We start from the raw sequence: 20,058 nt of genomic DNA, 5'->3' as shown, positions 1-20,058 counted from the left end.
AAGCTCCCGGGTGGCAGGAGGCTGATGGGAATGTGTCAGCAGCCCCAGTGCTTGTGCTGCTGTTGGAATAACGTCTCTGTACCCGTGTCTATCCACGATTCACCCAGATTCTCTCTAGTAGCCTATTAGTTACAAAGGTTGCTATGAAATTAAGCATTAACTGCAACATTAGATGCTAAAGAATGTTTGCTGATGGATGGGGGAGCTAGAGTTTTCCAAGTCCCAGCTGATGACAGGGGCCAGGACTATGGGAAAGGGCAAGGTGTCACAGGGTCCACTCACTACTAGGGCACCTCCTCCTGGCTGCTCTGGGGACCAGCTCCTTCTGGGTCCAACACCCCCTTCTGCCACTCATTCACACACCTTGCCACCTCCCTCCCTCCCTCTCTGTGTGTGACTCAGGAGGTTCTCTCTTCATGGCTTGGCCCTCCAGCCCGGTCACTATAGTTCTCCCATTCTGGGGTTGCAAAGTCCTATTGGACGACAGTCCCAGGCAGTCTTCTGTTCCACTGTCCAGTCTGCATCACTTCTAACCCGGGCCTACCCTCTACTCCAGGATCCAGTCCAGGGACCCTATGTCTAGTAATTGTGGTCTGCTTTTTCCCAGACCCTGCTGCTATTGCCCTGGACTCCTTCCTACATCTTCTGACTCCTCCAGGTTTACCAGCCCAAACTCCCTTCTCCCAGGGGGTGATTGCAGACTACTTCCCCAGAAGCCCCTTTCTGCTGTGAACTTCCTGGCTTTATACCAGCCCCACCTGTTCCTTCTCAGCTGGGTTCCATCATCAATCAGCCTTTCAATCCCTCGCTCCCCCCAAGTTGCAGCCTGCTCTGCCTTGTGTGGGGTGGACACCCATCACACACACAGTGGAATTAGTCACTGTTAACTGCATCACAAAGAGGAAACCTAGCTGTTGATACATCCAGAAGGATGGCAAATGTGGGATCTGGGACAATGATGGGCTGGGCTGCACAGCTGGGAATCCCATCTGGAATGAGAGAAGACCCATGGGTAGCACTGCAAGGCCCAGTGCTTGAATGGTGGGAAACTGACCTGAGCAAAGCACTTAAGAATGACCCTATAAGGGCTGGTCTACACCAGATTTTGTACTGCTGTAACTATAAGCAGCAGTATAACTGCATCCACACTAGAGGCTTGGAGTTATAGTGATACAAAGACCATGTATAGATAAGCCCCAAAGTACAATCCTGCGCTGGCAGGGATTGACTTGATGACCTAAGACATCTTCTCCATCTCTAATTTTTGGTGGCCACATTATCTCCTACACGGGGAAAAGCCAAGCTAGGGGGCACAAAACTACCAGAGTTGCTCCAAATCATTCCCTAAGAGGCTGGGAAGAACAGGGCTCCAGCTGGGGTTTGGCCCCCTAGTCTTGTAAATGTTGCTAAGTCCTGCACAGTTCTTTGGACACCCACAGAGGCCAATGCCATCTGCACAGAGGCCCAGTGCTTTTGGGTAGCTTCCTGCTCTGCTCCCACAGCCCTTGGCCATGCTGCCATCTGATCGCTGCTGGTCACTGCCCCTGAAGCCACCTGCAGAGGTCAAGTGACCCAATGCAAAGTGACGCTGCACAAGGCAGTGCTCCCCCACCTGCCTTGCCCACAGGGCCGGCTCCAGGCACCAGCTCAGCAAGCAGGTGGTTGGGACGGCCAAGGGGAAGGAGCGGCATGTCGGGCTCTTTGGCGGTAATTCGGTGGCTGGTCCCTCGGTCCTCTCGGAGGGAAGGACCGGCTGCCGAATTGCCGCCAAAGAAGAAAGCGGCGCGGTGGAGCTACCGCTGAATTGCCGCCGATCATGATCGCGGGTTTTTTTTTTTTTTTTCCTCCTCTTGGGGCGGCAAAAACCCTGGAGCCGTACCTGCTTGCCCAGCACTGCTTGGGCTGCATGATGGGAAGAGGAGTCAGGACTAGACCCTCAGAGGTATTTAGGCACCTAACTCATTGAGTATTCAGCCCTATGGGACATGGTAAGATTGTACGTGCATGTAGTAGCTATTCTCATGTAGAATGAGGAGGGATGTTATAATGGCCGTGGAGCATATTAGAACTTGACTTGACTTAACTAAGGCCTTGTCTACACGGGAAAGTTGTACCAGTTACACTGCTATAGTTATGCCGCATAGCCAGCCTCCTGTGTGGACACACTATTCTGGTATGAGTGTCCATAGAGGGAGTTATGATGGTAGAATTATAATGGTTTAAATTCACATCTTAGGTTATACTGCAAAACCTTCCCATGTAGCCAAAGCCCTAGGGCCTTATTCTCCTCTCATTAACACTAGTGTAAAACAGGAGCAACTCCATTGCAGTGTTGTTACACTAATATAAGGGGGAGCAGACTCGGGCCCTCATTTTCAGTTTGATGTCAGCTCTCATTCTGCCATAGATCGTGGGTAAAATTTTCAAAAGTGCGTAAGTGACTTGGGAACCTAAATCCAATTTGCAAAAGTGCCTAATTGCCTATGACTCTTAATGAGTCCCAGACTCCGAAGTGACATAGGCACTTTGGAAAATGTTACACTTTTTCTTTTGGTTTTGTAAATAGCTCTTTAAAGGAACAATGTAAAAAAAGTCAGAGTATGTGATGATCCCGACAGAGGATCTGCAAACCGTCTCATTTCATGAACTGGTTGAGCTATTCATTATGTACAGCATGCGTCGTAACATCAGATCCTTTCTTGGTTAGAGAACGGTGTATGAATCAGTCTAACTTTTTTCCAGTGAATGTGTTGGAGTGAATAATTTTCAGACCATAAGTCGATTGTGAACAGTTCACTCAGACTATTCTTTGTTTGGGACATGTAGTTGGTCACCAAAAGTCACATGACATTGTTCATATTAACTGATTGGAAGAGCAAACCATTTTAATCAGCTGCAAATGGTTGCCACTAAAAGTTGTTTCATGAAAGACTAACGAACAACACGCTTTACAGTGTGACTTTCCAGACGAGCACGCGCTTTGCTAAGCTGGGAACCCTTTCAGCACTTGGGAACATTTCCAAAAATGCCTGAACACGCACAAGCAGGGACTGATCCAGCCAGGTGCTGAGTGCCTCCAACTCCTACTGACAGTAATGAGAGCTGAAGAATGCTGTCTCAGGACGTGCTCAGCACTACACAAGCTCAGGCCAGGTCTCCCAGAGTGCCCAGCTCCCACTGTCCTGAGCCTTTTACTAAGCCAGGCCCATGAGTAGGGCTGGTCAAAAATTTTCGATCTCAGCAGGTTTTTGACAGAAAATCGAGTTTTCAACTAAATAATTTTTCCCCCCAAAGTGGCTGCTTTCCATGGGATATTTTGAGTTTTCATTGAAAAACTGAAAACCAAACACTTTTTGCTTTTCAGCTAAACTTTTTTGATTTTTCAACGCAATGTCAACATTTTCAAGTTTTCTTTAATTTCCGTTGCATTTTTCTGTGGCAAAATAAACCAGTTTTCAGACCATAACGTTTTATAAAACAAACCATCCCCTGAAATGACAGCGCCATTCAGCCCAGACACTCGGCCAGCTAGAAATTAACAATGTAAAGCAGGAACCTAGAACAGGATCGGAACAACATATTAAACGCACAGCCTGCTCATCAGACTGCAGGCCTGTGAGCCACAACAGGAAGCAGTTAATAACTGGAAACATTCACAAAGGAATGACTCTCGCTGTCAGAAAAATCCTGCTGTGCAGGAAGAAGTGAACCAAGTTAGGTGGGAAAAGATTGAAACGTCCCAAAGTGCTGGGAAGAGAGGGCAGCAGGGTCACCTGTTGAGCCCAGGTGATGAGCAAAAGATAGGCAGCTTAAAATTAGATAGAAATAACAGGGGAAGAATAGCCAGGGGAAAACAATTGATCATACAGTGAGTAAAAGGCCCCCAAATGCACTTAAAACCCCTCCACTTAAACAAAGACAGAAAGTTTCCACACTGACTTAAGCCATCAATGCCCTTGTGCTCAGTTAGGTGGTGAAGGAAACACCTTAGCACTGCCAGGCAATGAGCACTAGCCCATATGAGAGAACAGCCTAGAAAGAGATTTTTTTCAAACCACCTGAAACATATTTGCACCATGGGCGCCATAGGGTTGACAATCATTTAAATGACCTTCTGAGAATGACTTAAAGATGTGAGATACAATGGGAAATGATGGGCCATTGATTTATACTCATATAGTTAGTAAAATGCATTATTTATAGAATGCACAGCTAGGAACCTGAGGAATTCAACAACAAACCTACATATGCCCCATGACTCAATGTGGGAAAGGAAGTCAAAGGGACCTGTGAGGAGTCGGGGCTTCTAAAAATCAGACTGGATGTAACTATTTCAATATACTGAGCTTATATTAGATCTAGTGGGCAGATCCTCAGCAGGTGGAAATTGTCAGAGTGCCATTGACTACAGCCCAGCTCCAACAGACTTTGCTGAAGCTATGATAATTTACACCGAGGATCTGCCACCATGTTTCTGGCATTGGATTGATATATGGTATGTAATTATGTATGTGTGTTGGTTTATTTTAGGGTTGTCCATAAATAATTGCTGGGCTAAGAATATCATTTTATTCTTATAAAGCTGCCTGACTGTACATACCGTTTTGTTATGATAGGGTTGCCTGGATTTACATATTGGTTTGTTATTATTTCGTTGCCTGATTGTATATTTTGGTTTGTTATGATAGAGTTGCCCGGATGTACACGTTGTTTTCTTATTATTGGGTTGCCTGTCAGCCCTGCGGGGTTATGGGGATTGATCTTTTTTCAGCAATAACAACGATATAAAAGAGCCTGGAAGCATTTGTTTTTTTGGGGAAAGCCCAGAAACTTCACATTGGTCTCCTTTGATGGACAATCTGCAGGCCAGGCTGACGGCACACGCTCGTCAGCTTAGACCTATTTGCCAATCTTGGCTGAGCAGGAGCAGAACTACAGCTCACTCTGCAGAGTCTTCGCTTTGTTTGGGCTTTTGCTCTTGGTGTCGCTAAGTCTTGTACAGGCTCTCTGCTCTTCGAAGCACAGGAACTCTGCCAAGGCAGCCGGCCTGCGTCGGTACTCCTCGTAGATCTGCTCTTCCCCAAATTCCCCCAGGTAGCTGTGGCACAGCTTATATAATCTACAAAGACAAGAGAAACAGAAACAGGAATTCACGTCATTGTTACGGCAGGTGCCGACAGGTGGCGCTATCACACACAGGACAACAAGTTGTTTGTCTCAGCGTGTGAGCTGTGCACGGAGTTGGAAGCAATGCGGTGTTGTGATCTAGTTTCTTTGCGGGCAGGGCCAGCTCCAGCATTTCTGCCGCCCCAAGCAAAAAAAAAAAAAAAGCCGCAATCGCAATCGGTGGCGGCAATTAGGGGGGAAAAAAAAATAGCCGCGATCGGCGGCGGCAGTTCAGCGGCAGGTCCTTCGCTCCTAGAGGGAGTGAGGGACCGGCCGCCCCCGAATTGCCGCAGGTGCCGCCCCTCTCCCTTGGCCGCCCCAAGCACCTGCTTGTTAAGCTGGTGCCTGGAGCCGGCCCTGTTTGCGGGGAGCTGTTGCAAACATCTAGCAAGTTTGCTCTCTGGGGCTGAGATTTCTACAAGAGAGGATTGCCTGGGTGCTGTGTGTGAGCACCGCCATTCATGGACTGGCACAAAGAGTGTCAACAAACAAGTGACTCTACAAAAATATCCACACTCAGGGCCACGGATTTCTCCGCCAACCGGCATGGCTCTGAAATCTGCTACTGCTCGGCACAAGGTTGGCAACGTTCACCATGGAAAATGGGACTCAGGCCCAGACTCTCAAAGGTTTTTAGGCATCTAAGTCCCATTGGGAGTGAGGCATCAAAACCCTTTTAAAATCTGGCCCTTGGGCACTTCTGCAAACATTACTCGCATCACAGTGCCAGGCTGGGAGCCAGGTGTGGGGAGCATGCTCAGCAGCTGCCCTCTCTCCTTTGCTGCTCAGCAGGAAGTGGGGGCTCAGGCTGGTCCCTGTCTGGAAGCGAGAGCCCCAGGGGACCGGTGCAAGCCCCGTTTCCATTTCCTTTGGAAGGCACCATTAATAGAGCCTAGTTTGCCACTGGCAACTCATTTAGCATCCAGAAAAACAGCCAGTTGGCTTCCAGGGGGGTTGTTCCCCCACAAATACAGCAGGGAATTGCATTTGGTATTTCAAACTTTGCTGCGCCCCCCCAAGGCTACTCCTCCATTAACACGCTCCCCAGCCCCCCACTCATGTTTGCCTGGCTCTGACAGTGGGCTTACCTTGCTGGCCATGGTCCACCCGTCATCATCACACTCATGGTCTCCTGGCTCTTCAGGCCAGGCCCTGCGAAGCGTTTCACTCCCCCCACTTCTTGCACTCCATAGCTGGCGAGAGAAAGGGAACAGTGATGGTCACACAAACCCCAAGCCCCCTGGGGAAGGGGAGTGTGAGGCCAAGCAGTTGGTGGTTGGGGCTGGTGAGGGGAGGGCAGCCCAGGCCTTTCCTCTGATTACAGGGGAGCCTGTGAGCAGGAATCTATTAACCCCCTTGTTTATGTCCCTATTGTTACGTGTCACTGAGCCTTGGGGATTTGCCTGCAGCTAAATAAAACACCCTCCCTGAGTTTGGCTTGAATCTGAACTTTGATCAATTGCAGAGCTGGGCTGCAAAAGCCCAAAGCCCAGAGCTGAGGCATCAGGAGCTGTGGAAATGGGCAGCTCCAGAGCTGAGCGGCACAGCTGGCCCCTGCCTCCTGGAGGGGCTGAATTGCAGCCCTGGATCCCAGTGTTCTGAGTGCCGGGGTAGGGCAGGACTGAGCCTCACACAACAGGTCCCTCTCCAAGGGCAGGGCTCTGTCCCCTGGCACCCGCGGGTGAGCTAGAGGGCGTGCGGAGGGGCCACAGCGTGGCTGGAAGCCGTAGGCAGGGCTGTGGCAGTCAGCCAGGATGGGGAGCACACACTGGAGACACACCTCTGCCAACTGTGAGGGTGCTGCAGCATGCCTCCCAGTCTACACCCAGGGCAGGGGGCGCAGCTCCCTCCCCACTGCTCACTGGAGATCTCACACTAGGGTTACCATATTTCAACAATCAAAAAAGAGGACACGGGGTGCCGCCCTAGCCCCGCCCCCTCCCACTTCCCGCCTCGCTCAGAATCCCCCGACCTGTCCCCTGACTGCCCTCTCCTGAGACTCCCCCCACCCTAACTGCCCCCAGGACCCCACCCCCTATCTAAGTCTCCCTGCTCCCTGTCCCCTGACTGCCCCAACCGCTCTCTACACCCCTTCTCCTGACAGCCCCCCCCCAGAACCCCTGACCAATTTAACCCTCCCTGTTCCCTGTCCCTTACCTGCCCCCCCCACCAGGCCGAGGGAGAGCTGTGAGCTCCACGTGCAGCCAAACACTGTGGCACTGCTCTGCGGGGGAGGAGGGAGCAGGGGAGGGGGAGGGACTCTGGCTGCTAGAGGCCCCAGTGGCTGCGAGCAGCTTTCAATCAGGCCCAGCCGTCCAATCAGCCGTGCCGCACTCTGCATGAGGGGAAGGGAGAAATCCCGGACATTTCTACTTTATTAGAAATCCCCCCCGGACGGCCATTTAAAGCTGAAAAAGCCGGACATGTCCGGGGAAACCCGGACAGATGGTAACCCTATCTCACACCTGCAGGGGAGAGAGGAGGGAGCTGGGCCTGCCTTGCCCAGGGGGGGCAGGAAAGGGGAGCTCCTGGCACTGTCTCCTCAAATGAGGTCCTGAGCCTCTGTGGTCATTCAAGGCCCTAGGCCCATTTCCCAGGAGCAGGGCTAGCTGTGTCATAGTGGGTCACGTTTCAGCAGGCAGAAGAAATTCCCCACCCATCTTGCAGGACCCTGTACAGTGCCTGGCTTCCTGGTGGCTCTCACATGGAGCTGGTCTACATGACAGCAAAGCCCAGACTTGCCCCCGTAGAGAGGAAGGATGGGCCAGTGGTCAGGGCGCTGCCTAGGACTCAAGAAACCCAGTGTCAGTTGCCTGGGCTGTCTCTGGGGCAGCAGAACCCCAAAGGAGCTGGCACACTCGGGTCTCGGAGTTTGGGAGGGGCTGGCCCGGACGCTTGTGGCCTGGCTCATGGGCTGGGCTAACACTCTGAGAAGCAGCCGCAGGCCTGCACTGTTGTTTTGGTCACTGGTCGGCTCACCAGGCCAAGGGGCCAGCAGAGCCCCTCTCCCAACCAGCTGCGATCCAGGCTGACCGAACAGCACCGACAGCCTTGTCTGAATGGGTCAGGTGTTTGGGGTTGGGACATCAGGCCAGGCGAGATGGCAGCCACCTTTTCCAGTGAGAAAGGCCAGGGAGCTGCTGCCCTGAGTGGGGAGACCCCAAGGCTGAATGATGCTGGGGAAATACAAAGCCTTCTCCTCTGTCACCAGCCTGCTCGGGGCCCAGTGCTGCCAGGTGCTGAGCACCTCTGGGAAACACTGTTCACCCAAGTTCCTGGTGTCTTCCATGGGTGCTGAGCACCTTCCAGGATCACGGTGCTGTGCCTAAGGGGCCATGGCGCCAGGAGCTGTGCTTAAGGGTGGTTCTCCGCCCACCATCACCCTTTGCTTTGGGCTTGGAGCACAAGACTCCCCAATCTAAAGAAATCCCGCTAATCCAAGACCTGCCTTGATCATCTGTGCTGTCTAAATATGATCTCCCCCGAGTCATTCTAAGCTCCCCCTGGACTGCTGAGGACTGAGTTTCTGTAGGGAGCCCAGTGCCCTTCCCATTCCCAGCTGACACAGGCATCTCCCTGGAAATGCTCATGGGTCTCTCTGGTTTAGCTTTGCTGGGTCCTGAAGTGCTGCTCAATTCCTTTCCGGGGGCTGAGGAGGAGAGCAGGCCGTGCTACACTGGGCAGATATACTGGCCACCATGCACACACGATGGGCTCAGATCAAAGCGTGCACTGACTCACTTTTCCCAGCTCTGCGAGCAGCTGTTCTCCAGTGTGTCCACGTATTCGGACTCGCTCAGGCGAGCGGCCGGCGCTTTAGCAGACGGCCGTTTGGATTCTGCTTTTGTCAGGTATTCCTGCATCTTCAATACAAGACAGAGAACGATCAGTCTGTGCCAGCTGAGATTGAAATAATATTCAGGAGGGAACACTGCTCCGTGAAACATGGTGGGGATGTTAGCAATGCACAGCCCTGCTCTGGTCAGGGGATGCTCAAACCCACTTGTCTGAATGTGCTTCTAGTGCCTAGATTTTTGTGGAAGAGAAACACCGAGCACATGTGACAGTGCACACACAAACAAACCGGCGGGCTTTCATGGTGCTTAGCCAGGGTACCTCCCCCATATATTTAAATTACACACACAGGGCCCAATCTTCCATACTGATGTGACCCCTTGAAAACATTCTGCTGGTGTAAACAGATGATAAATGACTCTCAGGGTCTCCTGGCATAAGGGGGTTCCTGTGTCATGCCTCTATGCCTGGCTCCTTCCAGCCCCTGGTGTAAGGGTCATGGTTAAGGCCCTGCACTCAGAAGAGCTGGGTTCAAATCTTGGCGCTGCTAGAGCAAGTCACTGACTCTTCCAGACCTTGGCTCCTGCTCTGTGGAATCAAGTTGACAAGTGTCTGGTTTTCAAGCGGAATGTCCAGCTGAAAAGGGAACCGGGTAGCATCCAGTCAGCTATGCTGACCGGACGCTAAAAGTCCAGTTGGCCACAGTAACTGGCCTTTGCCACTTAGGGGTAGGAAGAGCAGCAGCTGCAGCTGGAGCCACATAGAGGAGCTGCTCTCCGCTCAGCTGCTGACACCTGACAGAGCAGTGGCTGGCTTCCGGACCGGGCTCCAAGAGGTAGATGCCACTGCCTGGTGGTGGTGGTGATCCTGTCTGCCCCCTCTTCTGCCCCGATTTCCCCACCCCAGCCCCTTGTTCCAGAGAGCAGCCCCCGCTGTGCCCCAATTGGGCAGGCTCCGCATCAGCTCCTCCCAGCCTGGCTCTGCAGGCAGCAGGTGAGTCCCAGGAGAGGGGGGAGTGAGTGAGGGTGTGTATGGAGAGTGAGCAATGGAGGAAGGGGGAAGAGGAGTGAGCAGGGATGGGGCCTCCGGGGAAGAAGTGAGGCGGGGGGGCTGGGCAAGGGTGTTCGGTTTTCAGCAATTAGAAAGTTGGCAACCCTACTGTGGAAGGATCTGTCCCTTCCCCTTGGGATGCGTGGAGGAGAAACCCAGGAGGCAGTCAGACCTGCACTGGTGCAGCCATGCCAATACTAGCTAGGAAGCCCCACCAAGCCTGCCCCGGTCAATGGGGCTGCTCAGGAGCGGCTCCTAAAGCCAGCTTGGCTGCTTCTGTCCTGCAGCTGCTAATGGCATCCAGCCAGCACGGGTGTAATGATGGGGGCTTGAGGAAAAAATGTCTTTCCCCTCTTCCCAGCTTTTGTCTGGCTCCTTCCCCCTCCCTGTGCCAGCTGCCTAACAGCTGCTGGGCTCGGCCAGCCCGTCTCATCCGTCCCCAGCTGGGCAGGCTGGAGATTGCAGCTGGGACTCCTAACTAGGCAGCTCTGGCTCTGCCCTGGCCTGCCTCAGCCACCCCCCACTGAATGGGGGGATTTGGGCCTAGGGAAGGCAGGGCCCGGCTGGACAGGCGGGGAGCGGAGCGCACTGGAGAGGACTCACCGGCTAGCAAAGCCACCAACCATCCTTCAGGCCTGGCCTGCAATTGCAGCTGGTGGCCACTAGGGGCGCAGTCGCAGGCAGGCAGAAGACCCCTTTCTCTCACCCTGTTCTGCACCCCCTGCTGGATCCAACCGGGGAAGCAGCTGCTGGGGGAGCAGGGACCGAAGGGGAGCAAGGAACAGCACTGACCCCTAGTTCCCCCTCAGGCACCCGCCAGCATCCACCTATCTCCCTAGCACCCCGGCGCTCTCTAGAACACATGCCCCTGCTGCCAAGGTTTGTGCAGCTCCATGCATGGCCCCTGCCGCTGCTGGGCCAGGGCCTGTTGCCCACAGATTGAAGCTGAAAGTTAGCTGGGCAGTCTTTTCAAATATGCAAATCAGCTCGTTAAATAATCTGCCAAAAAGTGTCCACGTGTCCCCTCCCTCCAAACCCATGGGGGAAGCGGTGGGTGCGTGAGGGACGGACGGATGGATGCACAGGCCGAGGGACTGCTGTGCAGCGACGCCTCCAGCCCACTTTGCAGGTGAGTGGGGGCAGGATCCCCGTCTGCAGTGTGGTCCTTGAACACTCGCCCAGAGTTTCCTTTCTTTCAGGCCAGAAGCTAAAATCAGTTTGCATCCTCCCCTCACATACCAGTAAGGCTCAGCTGCAGTGGGCATGCAGGGGCAGCAGCAGGCCACCTGTTAGCAAACGTTTGGAGCAAAGCCCGAGGCCAACAGAAAACCAAACAGGTGTTGGCCCTGAAGGATGGCAGATGAAAGAGACTGGGGGGGGGGGGGAGGAGGAGGGAGGGGAATGATGGAGAAGAGAGAGCTGGGCAAAGAGATAGGAAGACAACAACCTGCATTGGATGGCCTAAGGCTCCTTCCTCGCTAATTCTTATGAGCCCTGTGTTACCCTGCCAAGCTGAAAGGCTAGGTATTGAAGGCTCAGCACTCACAACAGAGGTGAGGCTAGCCAAAGGGACTGATTTATCAATACCCAACATGCCGAGCTGTTTTGAAAAGCCTGGCACAAGAGCCAAAATATAGCTACTCTCAGGGGCAGCTGCGGCTCAGCTTGTCTTTCCTCTGCACGGTCGGAAAGGACCTGTTTCAGTGCCCACGGGCAACCCTGCCGCAGCCCCAGGGTGTCAGTGACCAACTGCGGCTGTTTGCTGCAGATGTGTAATGAGTTTGGTGGGCTTCAGGCTTAGCTCTCAGCAACAACCCCTGTAACTCGGAGCAGTTACAGCCATGACTGGCTTTCTCGTTGGCTGGCTGCACCCCCCACTCTCCCGTAGGAGTGGTCCCTCTGGGCCGGGACTGAAGCACATGTGGGGAGGCAGGGCATGATGGGAGGAAGCTTCCGCTGCTCTAGGGGGCTGTCAGCCCAGCCCAGCACAGAACACACACACACACACTTGGAGCCAGGCATAGGCACTAGGGCTGAGTTCCCATTGAAGTCAAAGGGAGTCAGGTGCCTGAAGACCTCTGAGGAGCTGAGCTAGACCACTAAAGTGTTCCCAGTGCAACAGTCTCTATCGATGAGCCAAGTCCAGGGAGTTGGGGGCTCCAGTACTACATCAGGGCAGTGTGGGCTGGATGCTGGATGCAGCAAAGAAACCCTTTCATTAGCTCATGGGCAGAAAGGCATTGGGCATAGACACAGCAGCTGATCAGTGATCAGGGCTCCTAGGGGGTCTATGACCAGCTTTGCCACTGACTTGCTGCATGAACATGGCCAAGTCACCTAACCCTCTGTGAGATGGGGCAGCAGTGCTTCCCTACCTCCCATGGGGGTTGCAAGGCTGAATTCCTGGGTAGGAAAGAGCTGTGAGATCTCACCCAGAAGTGGCTGTAGTCAGACTCGCACAGGGCTGGTATCGCTGGACTGGGAGCCACAGCACTGCAGCCTGAGCCAGCGAAGGCTATTGAAAGCAGCTGTGTGGCTGTTTTCTAGGGGATTTTCTCCCGGGACGTTCTGCACCTGCAGGCCTCTGGTTGGGGTGATTTGCATAAATCCATTTTTACCCTCTAGCGGGAAAACAGAGTCCGCTTTGGGACGGGTGTGAGCCAGCTGTTAACGGCAGCATCCTGCCCCTCTCTGCAAGAGGAGGTTTTCTTTTTAATACACCAGGGACATCCTCATGTAGATTTAGCTTCTGCAACTGCCCATGTTGGAACGGCAAGCTATGAACGCCTTGCCCTGGCGTCTCCTGGGGATCTGGGCTCTCCTTCATTAGCTCCTGTGCATTAGCTCCCTGAAATACAGGGACACAAGGCCCCCAGCAATTGCTCCTGCCTTGGAGTTCAACGTGGATATGCTGCTTTGCTAAGGAGATCAGCCGGAGGAGAGCAGGACCGCCAGGAGCCCAGGGAAGGCCCAGTGCTTCCGCTCAGGACAGGTCACTGGTAACTGTATGTCCATTCCCACCTAGCTTTTGGGGGCGGGAGGGAGCGAAGCTTAATTCAGTCATACTTAGGAAGCACCTTGAGAGCTTTGGATGGAAGGTGCTGTGCCATTGTTAGGACTGAACATTTGTTTCACAATGGCGTGATCTAAAGGGCATTGAAGTTAGTGGAAAGACTCCCCTGGACTTCAGTGGGCTTTGGATCAGCCCAACATGCCCAAGGATGCACCACTTGTCTACTCTAGCCTTTCCCCACTAACATGTTTTCCCACCATCACTAACTCCAGGGCAGCTCTAGTGTAGACAAGGTGCTGAGGTTTAACTGCTGTGTTGCCTAACCCTGTTCAGAGCAAGTCTAGATAAACTCATCTCTGACACCCATGAGGAACAGATCTGCCGAGTAAGAAGCTGCACTTTTGCAGAGTTACTTTGCAGAGCAGAGCTGCACTTTAAGGAGGTGATTTGGAGTGAGTTTTTCTGAGCATGGCATATGGCATTTGGATGGGAAAGTCCCTGAATGGGCTGAGAGAATTAGGTGTCTACAACATAAACTGTGCCTCCGAATAACAGTGGGTGCAAAATTGTGTTGGGGGCCAGGCTCTCAAAATCTGGCCTCAGAGTGCCTTGCTGAGCCAGAAGATTATTACTGCAAAGCGGTGTGAGATGGTTTACAGCCAGGCACAGCAATTTGTACCCAGTCCACAACGTCAACCATAAACAATGAATAAAAGGCCATTAAATCTGGGTCACATATTACAAGTCACTTGCATCAACTGTGGAATTTATACCAGAGGAAGGGGAAAAATACCCAGTAGGATCCAATTGCAGGACTGAGTCCTACATCTCTGGCCCAGGAATGCCTGCTTCACGCCAGTGACCCTGAATGGTTATTGTTCCCCTGGCTTTCCCTTGACACTGCCCACCGCTGACCCATTCCTCTTCCCCCACAGTTCCTAGGAATGTGGGCAAGGGAAGCAGCTCTGGCAAAAATTCCTTTGCCAAGATTTTGGAGCTGGATTCTCCTCTTAGCTCCACCTGGCAGATCCCAGCTCTGGTATTCTGCTCCCCCTCCATGCTCTAGCTCTCAGCGCCTGCCCCCTCACTCCCTGTGCAGCAAAACCAGTGTGCTTCTGTGATGGGCAGGGCCCATCCCAGTGCTGGAGGGGGAGGCAGGGCTTGCCCCACAGAGCTTATGGGCTGGGTTACTCTGTGCTTAGTCTCTGGTCATGGAAGGGGAGAGCCTGATCCAACCCACCCATTGAGCCTTCAGAAGTTCCTCCACAGGACAACCAAGAGGCCCATGCTCCTCTGGCTGGCAGAAGGGTTGGGGGGCATAGGCAGCCTCTCTGTGCCATGGACTCCCCGTCAACCAGGTGGAAATACCGGTAGCAAAATGAGGTGGGCAGCATGGGAAATCCCTGTGTAAGGATCCTGCAAGGAGAGAGGGACTGTCTTCTTGTTCTCTTTGGGGTCCTGGTCCATGATGGGGGCTGCTATGTAGTAATAGTAACAACAACAACAACAATAATAAAATAGAGACTGTAGTAGGTCTTGTCCATCTCTCCTTTTGCTCATACATTATAATACACTGACTGTAATTACACGGCAGTTACAGTGTAATGCTAGAGGGTAACCCGGGTACTTCACCGTCTGGGTACAGGATTTCAGGCTAGGTACCTGTACCCAAAAGTACCGTTTCACAGTTGTTGTAGTGTCATGTGTTAAGAGTGACCCTAAAAGGGTAACAACAAGTAATTGAGTCATGGAGTTCACTTGCCTGTTAATAGTATCTCCATGTATTGGAAGCACAACCACACTATAACTACACACTAATTACTACAGTGTAGCTACAGTCACTGTATTATAAACTTCAGTGTAACTACAGTCACTGTACCATCAGGTGAACCCTCAGTTCTGTGATCCACTGGTTTGCTTCAGATTTTAATGCGTCTCTGTGTGGGCCCTAATGCTTGTGGGGCGGGACTCACCTGGAAGGCTATCACTCTGCAGGCATCGCAGCGAAGGTGCTCAGGCATATGGGCAGAATAGGCTTCCTCAGCATTGAAGTGGGGGGACGTAGCAGAGAAGGCCGTCTCTGAGACTGGGTCCGAGTCCCCGAGGGGGCTGCTGCAGGAAGAATGCTTTCTGTCATCTGCTGCTCTTAGATCAAAAAAGGTTAGCACCAAGACAGCCGACAGCAGTGACTTCATTTCACCTGCTCGGAGAGCCCCTCTCAGGAACGTACTGAGAAGGGAGAGAGACTGAATGCGCTGAAAGGAAGCAGCAGGTCAGCAATAAGCAAACCCTTTGGGCCAATGAGAAGTCACTGACACTTCACCCTCTGCACAACCCACTTTGTTGTAGTTTTTTTACCCAAATGAAAACCCGGTTGGTTAAGGCCCCGGTACAAACCCCTGGGGGGCATTGGTGCAGCTTTCAGCTGTTTTCCCCTTCTTCAGTCATATGGCATTTGTGGTGTTTGGGGGTCACTTGTGGCCATAGTTCTGCTAAATATAAAGACACAGACGCATGAAGGTGTTACAGCTGGAAGTCCTACGAGAGCAACCAGACTGCTTCCCTTGGGCTGATGCAGGGTTGAGCTCATTAGCTAGCCTCCTGGCTGGTCTAGGGTTAAATGTCCCCAGGCCTCAGGTTTCCACCCCTTTCCTGGGAGAGTGTATTCCTCTGCCTCATTCACTAACCCCTAGGAGTGTTTTCAGCTTAATTCCATCCCCTGACCCCTAGTTCTGTCCTCTGGATAAATAATGCCACCCTAAATAATTCCACACCACAGCCTGGATGTTTGAACACTTCCAGGGTTTGCAAAGAGTTCTCAAGATCCCACATACAAGCTGGCCACTCAGAAATCCTTTAATCTCTCTTTGTCAATCAGCCCCCCAACAACCCCCTGACTAGCTGATTGTTCTTCCCTGCTGCATTCCCTCCACTTTCTCCCCCTGTGTCTCCCTGGTGCCATGGAGGAAGTGACAGCTTTTGTGTTGCTTTTCTGGTGGTGGTAACGCGTGGCTCACTTTCTCTTTGGCACCAAACTTTGCCTGAGCCCAGCCCTGCAGTGCTGAATCAATGGGAGTGGTGCCTGATTAAGACCTGCAGAATCAGACCCCAAGCGTTGCTCAGACAGTCTGCGTCTCCAACAGGTGAGGGAAGGGTTCATTGGGGCACCTAACTCCACTAGGCTCTGTGGACAATCACAGCCTCTCCTAACAAATGCTGTTCCATGACACAATGGCCTCAGCTGGAACAACCTAGTGCAGTCCATAGACTTTGCTGGAGCTGCCTGATTTACACTAGCTGGTGATCTGGCCCCTTGTGTTTCGACTGAAGCAATCAGGCAGCTGGTCAGTGTATCCTGAATTCTGTAACTATCCTCAGGAAATCCAGGCTTTATTAATTCACCAACTGCTGGGGGGTGGATCTGGGCACTAAGCACAAATCCATCATAGCCTCCCCCCGCCCACCTCCAGCTCTTCTGTCCAAACTCCCTGTTCTCACATTTGTATGGCAGTTAGTGCTCTGCCCCCTTCGCTTTAGCTACAAGAAGCTCCCCCCCCCCCCCGCCCCAGGCTCACCAATGTGCACTAACACGTGGCAGGCACCTTGCTCAGAGCTAAAAGTGCAAGGAAGGGTTAGCCCGGTGGTTGCAGGCCAGGCACGATCAGCTGACTGGCACAATTCCTAGCTGCACTAAGGCAGTTCAGGTCTATCTTTGTGAAATTTCAGTCACCTCCAGGTAAATCAGCAGATCGGAGGAGCAGACTTGCAGTTATATTGCCCGCGGGGAGAAAACCACTTAGAATCTTAAGGCTTGAAAATGTGGGGCCTGGTCCAAGCAAACATAACCCTTCCCTTCCACGCAGCACAGCACACACTGAGGGCTTGGCTCTACAGCTGGCTCAGATACACAGAGGAAAGGTCAGCCTGGCTCAGAGGGGCACAAATGGAGCAGGCGGCTAGTGAAGGGAAGACGGCAGGTCAGTGGCCTCTGTGAAATGAGTTGGCAGGTCTCAGTACACAGATCTGCTGAGCATGGTATAAGAACCCATATAGAATGGAATACAATAGCCAAGTAAAGCATCAGGTGGCACCATTCCTGGCAGTCGCTGCTCTTTCCAGGTGGATGGGTTTTATTTTTGCTTAAACCTGGGTCGTCCCCCCCCAAACCTCCTACCTGCACAGCTTTCAGTGCAGAATCAGGACCTGCATAGCTCTGTGCCTCAGTTTCCCCATCTGCAAAATGAAAATAATATGCCACTTAATTATCTTCCGAGGCGTTGTGGGGCGTAAGTCATTTCTGTTTGTGCAGCCCAACAGAAAGGCAAAGAAATAATAAAAGAAGAAGGAGCGAAGCTCTCAGCACGAGGAAGAGCCTGATCCTGCATATTTTGCCTACTCAAAACACCCTATGGAGTGGAGCAATACAGAAATGCAACAAGTATCGGTTTAATCTGGGGCTGTTCCATGCAGTATTGTATTCTATTTCAAGTCTTTCTGGATTGTCTATTAATGATGTTTTCTGTCACGGTCCAGTCCTGCAAACGGAGGTGAGACAGCTTCCAGGACCAGCCCCTTAATGGGGACAGAGGCTGACCTGGGGTAGCAAGTTGACTACCAAAGTGCCCATGGCCCATGGAAATCCACAGGAAGCTTTTCATTGGCTTCCCTGTGCTTTGGATCAGCGCTTCAGTGAATCGGCCTGTACTGTTCAGAAGAATTGCATTCAAGTCGAACACATCAGGAATCTGCATCAACATACCGCGCCCCCCGTAAGGCGCCTTCCGATACAATTTTACACACATGATTAATATAATGGTTTCAAATCTCACCACTTTTATTGCCCTTTATTGCACTTGTTTGATGCATGTTAGAGAAAGGTTCCTTTAGACCCACGAGCAGATCAGGGTCCAGTGTCCAGTCCTATCTCATTGCAGATATAACCTCTGCATTACAAAGCAAAACAAAGTATTCAACACTAGCTATTTTGTTCAGTGTCTTCATCTTCTCAAATGTATACAGAATTTTCCCAGAACAGGTGAAAGACACAGATACATCAAAGGGAGACAACAAGACATTTTTAGCAGGTCCAACTGAACCTATATTTCCAGCTTGCTGGGCAAAGCATATTCTCTGGAGAGAAGAGGGTCTGGCAGTTCATAGCGTCAAATGTCACTCTCGATGCTTTTTTCTGGCACTGCACGTGATCACATTTAAAAAACAAAACCAGATTAGCACCAGTAGACAACTGATCAACTCTTGCATTTATTAGGAATCCAAATATTGATCATGCCATATGCTGATCCTGCAATCTGACCCACAGACCAGAGCACCTGTGAAGAATCTTGATGTCTGGACTAATGTAACCCTAATTTATGCCCCCTCACCTGCTACGCGAGCAGATCTGATTGCACAAGCAGCCCCTCCAGCAGATGAACCCATGCTTGCCTTTGGAAAAAGCCTTCTGGTTTTTTTATTCCCCAGATTATGAACCCGTTACACATTTCTTCGCTTTGTTAAAAGCTGACAATGTTCTGCAGTGTGGATCCTGCAGTGGATTCACTCCAGGCTAACATACTGTAACTGAGAGCAGGTTGTGGCCCTTAGTGTCTGGCCCATTTCTATAACACCAGATATTTCACTTACATTTGTCAAATAAGGGGGGAATTTTCAAAAGCTTTCTGCATTGGCCTAACCCTGCTCCCTTTGAAATCAATGGGAGTTTTGCCACTGGCTTGAATGGAGAGTGGAGTTAGGGCAATCAAAACTGAGTGCATTTGAAAATCCTACCCTATATATCTAATGACGAGCCTGCCCCATTGTTATGTGGTCACCTAATGACTGACCCTACTGCAGTGCACATGAGGATGGTGGAATGGTTCCTGTGGGAGCCTCTTCAGGCGTAAGTGGCTTTCAGATCCCAGCTTTAACTGTTGCATTTAACATAGTTATTGGCTTTTAATTTCCCTGGTTTAAGAGAAAAAAGAAAATATTTGAAAGCCTCTTGAGTAATAAAATCTCATGCTTCAGAGCTGCTGCTGATCACTGATAGGGTCAGGAAGGACACTTCTCTCCAGATCCATCACTGAACATATGATATTATGGGAGGGAAGGGTGCTTCCTTTATTGGATTTAGGGTACTCATAGACCTATGGCTTGCCATAGTGTGGTATGTTGCCCTTTGCTTTGAACAGGTCAGCTTGCCATGGAACTAGCATGTCAGGCGTTCCAGGATGGATGCAATTTAGAAGGCTGATCAAGCTTTTCCCTGGCTGCTATCCATGATAAACAGCAAAGGGATGAAAAGTTAAGGTGGCTTAGAAGGCTGGCGAGGGTTGTCGAGCTGTGCTTATCTGCAGTGAACTTTCCCGAAAGCTCTGCAGTAGGCACAGAAAGGTGCTACCTATGATACCTGCAAAGGTCTCGTGGGCTCATATGTCTCGTTTTCCTCCTATAGATTTCCCTAGAGATACTGATCCCCACCTCTCGCCAGGCCATGATGGGCATTCCGCAGAGAAATACAGTTTAATTTACCTGTATACGATTCTCTTGTCCCCCCCCTTGCATGAAATCTCATTATTTCTGACGAGATTCCAGGATGTGACGTCACAAATACCGGAGGCTGCATTGCAGCCTGGGTAATCCATGGTATTCGTGATGTCGCCAAAAGATGCATTCTGGAATCACTTCAGAGAAGCAGGAAGTACTGCGAGGCTTTCCAAGAGGGCTAGAAAGAATTTGTAAAGGGTTAGTTCTTATTATGAATTTGTCCTGCAGTAGCGCTTAGAAGGCAGGGCCCTGCTGTGCTGGGCACCATTTCTCTGCTGAATGCCTCCCACAGCAGCTTGATAAATAATCACACTTACAGAATGCACTTCATCAGTAGATCTCAAGGCATGTTACAAAGATGCGTCACTATCATAACCCTCAGATGGGGAAAATGAGGCATGCCGCATCTGAGCGACTTGCCCAAGCTCACCCAGTGAATCAGTGGCAGAGAGAGGACTGACACCAGGGCTCTGTTGCCCTATTCACGT

At 51.6% G+C, this 20,058-nt stretch overlaps 1 protein-coding gene across 3 annotated transcripts in view; it reads right to left on the bottom strand.

Moving 5' to 3' along the window:
• Positions 1 to 3,395: 3,395 nt before the first annotated feature.
• The window catches only part of MZB1 (marginal zone B and B1 cell specific protein), a 28,724-nt gene continuing 12,061 nt past the window's right edge, over positions 3,396 to 20,058 (bottom strand). Inside the window, exons 1-5 of one of the 3 annotated variants that reach the window (XM_024194005.2) lie at positions 17,199 to 17,241; positions 14,998 to 15,136; positions 8,908 to 9,029; positions 6,255 to 6,359; positions 3,396 to 5,119 (exon numbers count right to left, since the gene is read on the bottom strand). In XM_024194005.2, coding sequence (XP_024049773.2) covers positions 4,933 to 5,119; positions 6,255 to 6,359; positions 8,908 to 9,029; positions 14,998 to 15,045 — 462 coding nt within the window. In that variant the 5' untranslated portion in view covers positions 15,046 to 15,136; positions 17,199 to 17,241 and the 3' untranslated portion in view covers positions 3,396 to 4,932. Of the gene's footprint in view, positions 5,120 to 6,254; positions 6,360 to 8,907; positions 9,030 to 14,997; positions 15,340 to 17,198; positions 17,242 to 20,058 lie in introns of those variants that run through there. The other 2 variants (XM_024194004.2, XM_024194003.3) reach the window with 2 other exon arrangements.

This window comes from Terrapene carolina, unplaced genomic scaffold (assembly GCF_002925995.2).
Source record: "Terrapene carolina triunguis isolate 2854851 unplaced genomic scaffold, T_m_triunguis-2.0 Scaffold838, whole genome shotgun sequence".
Lineage (NCBI taxonomy): Eukaryota > Metazoa > Chordata > Testudines > Emydidae > Terrapene > Terrapene triunguis.
The sequence above is the reverse complement of the archived record's forward strand: the minus strand, read 5'-3'. Positions and strand labels throughout refer to the sequence as shown.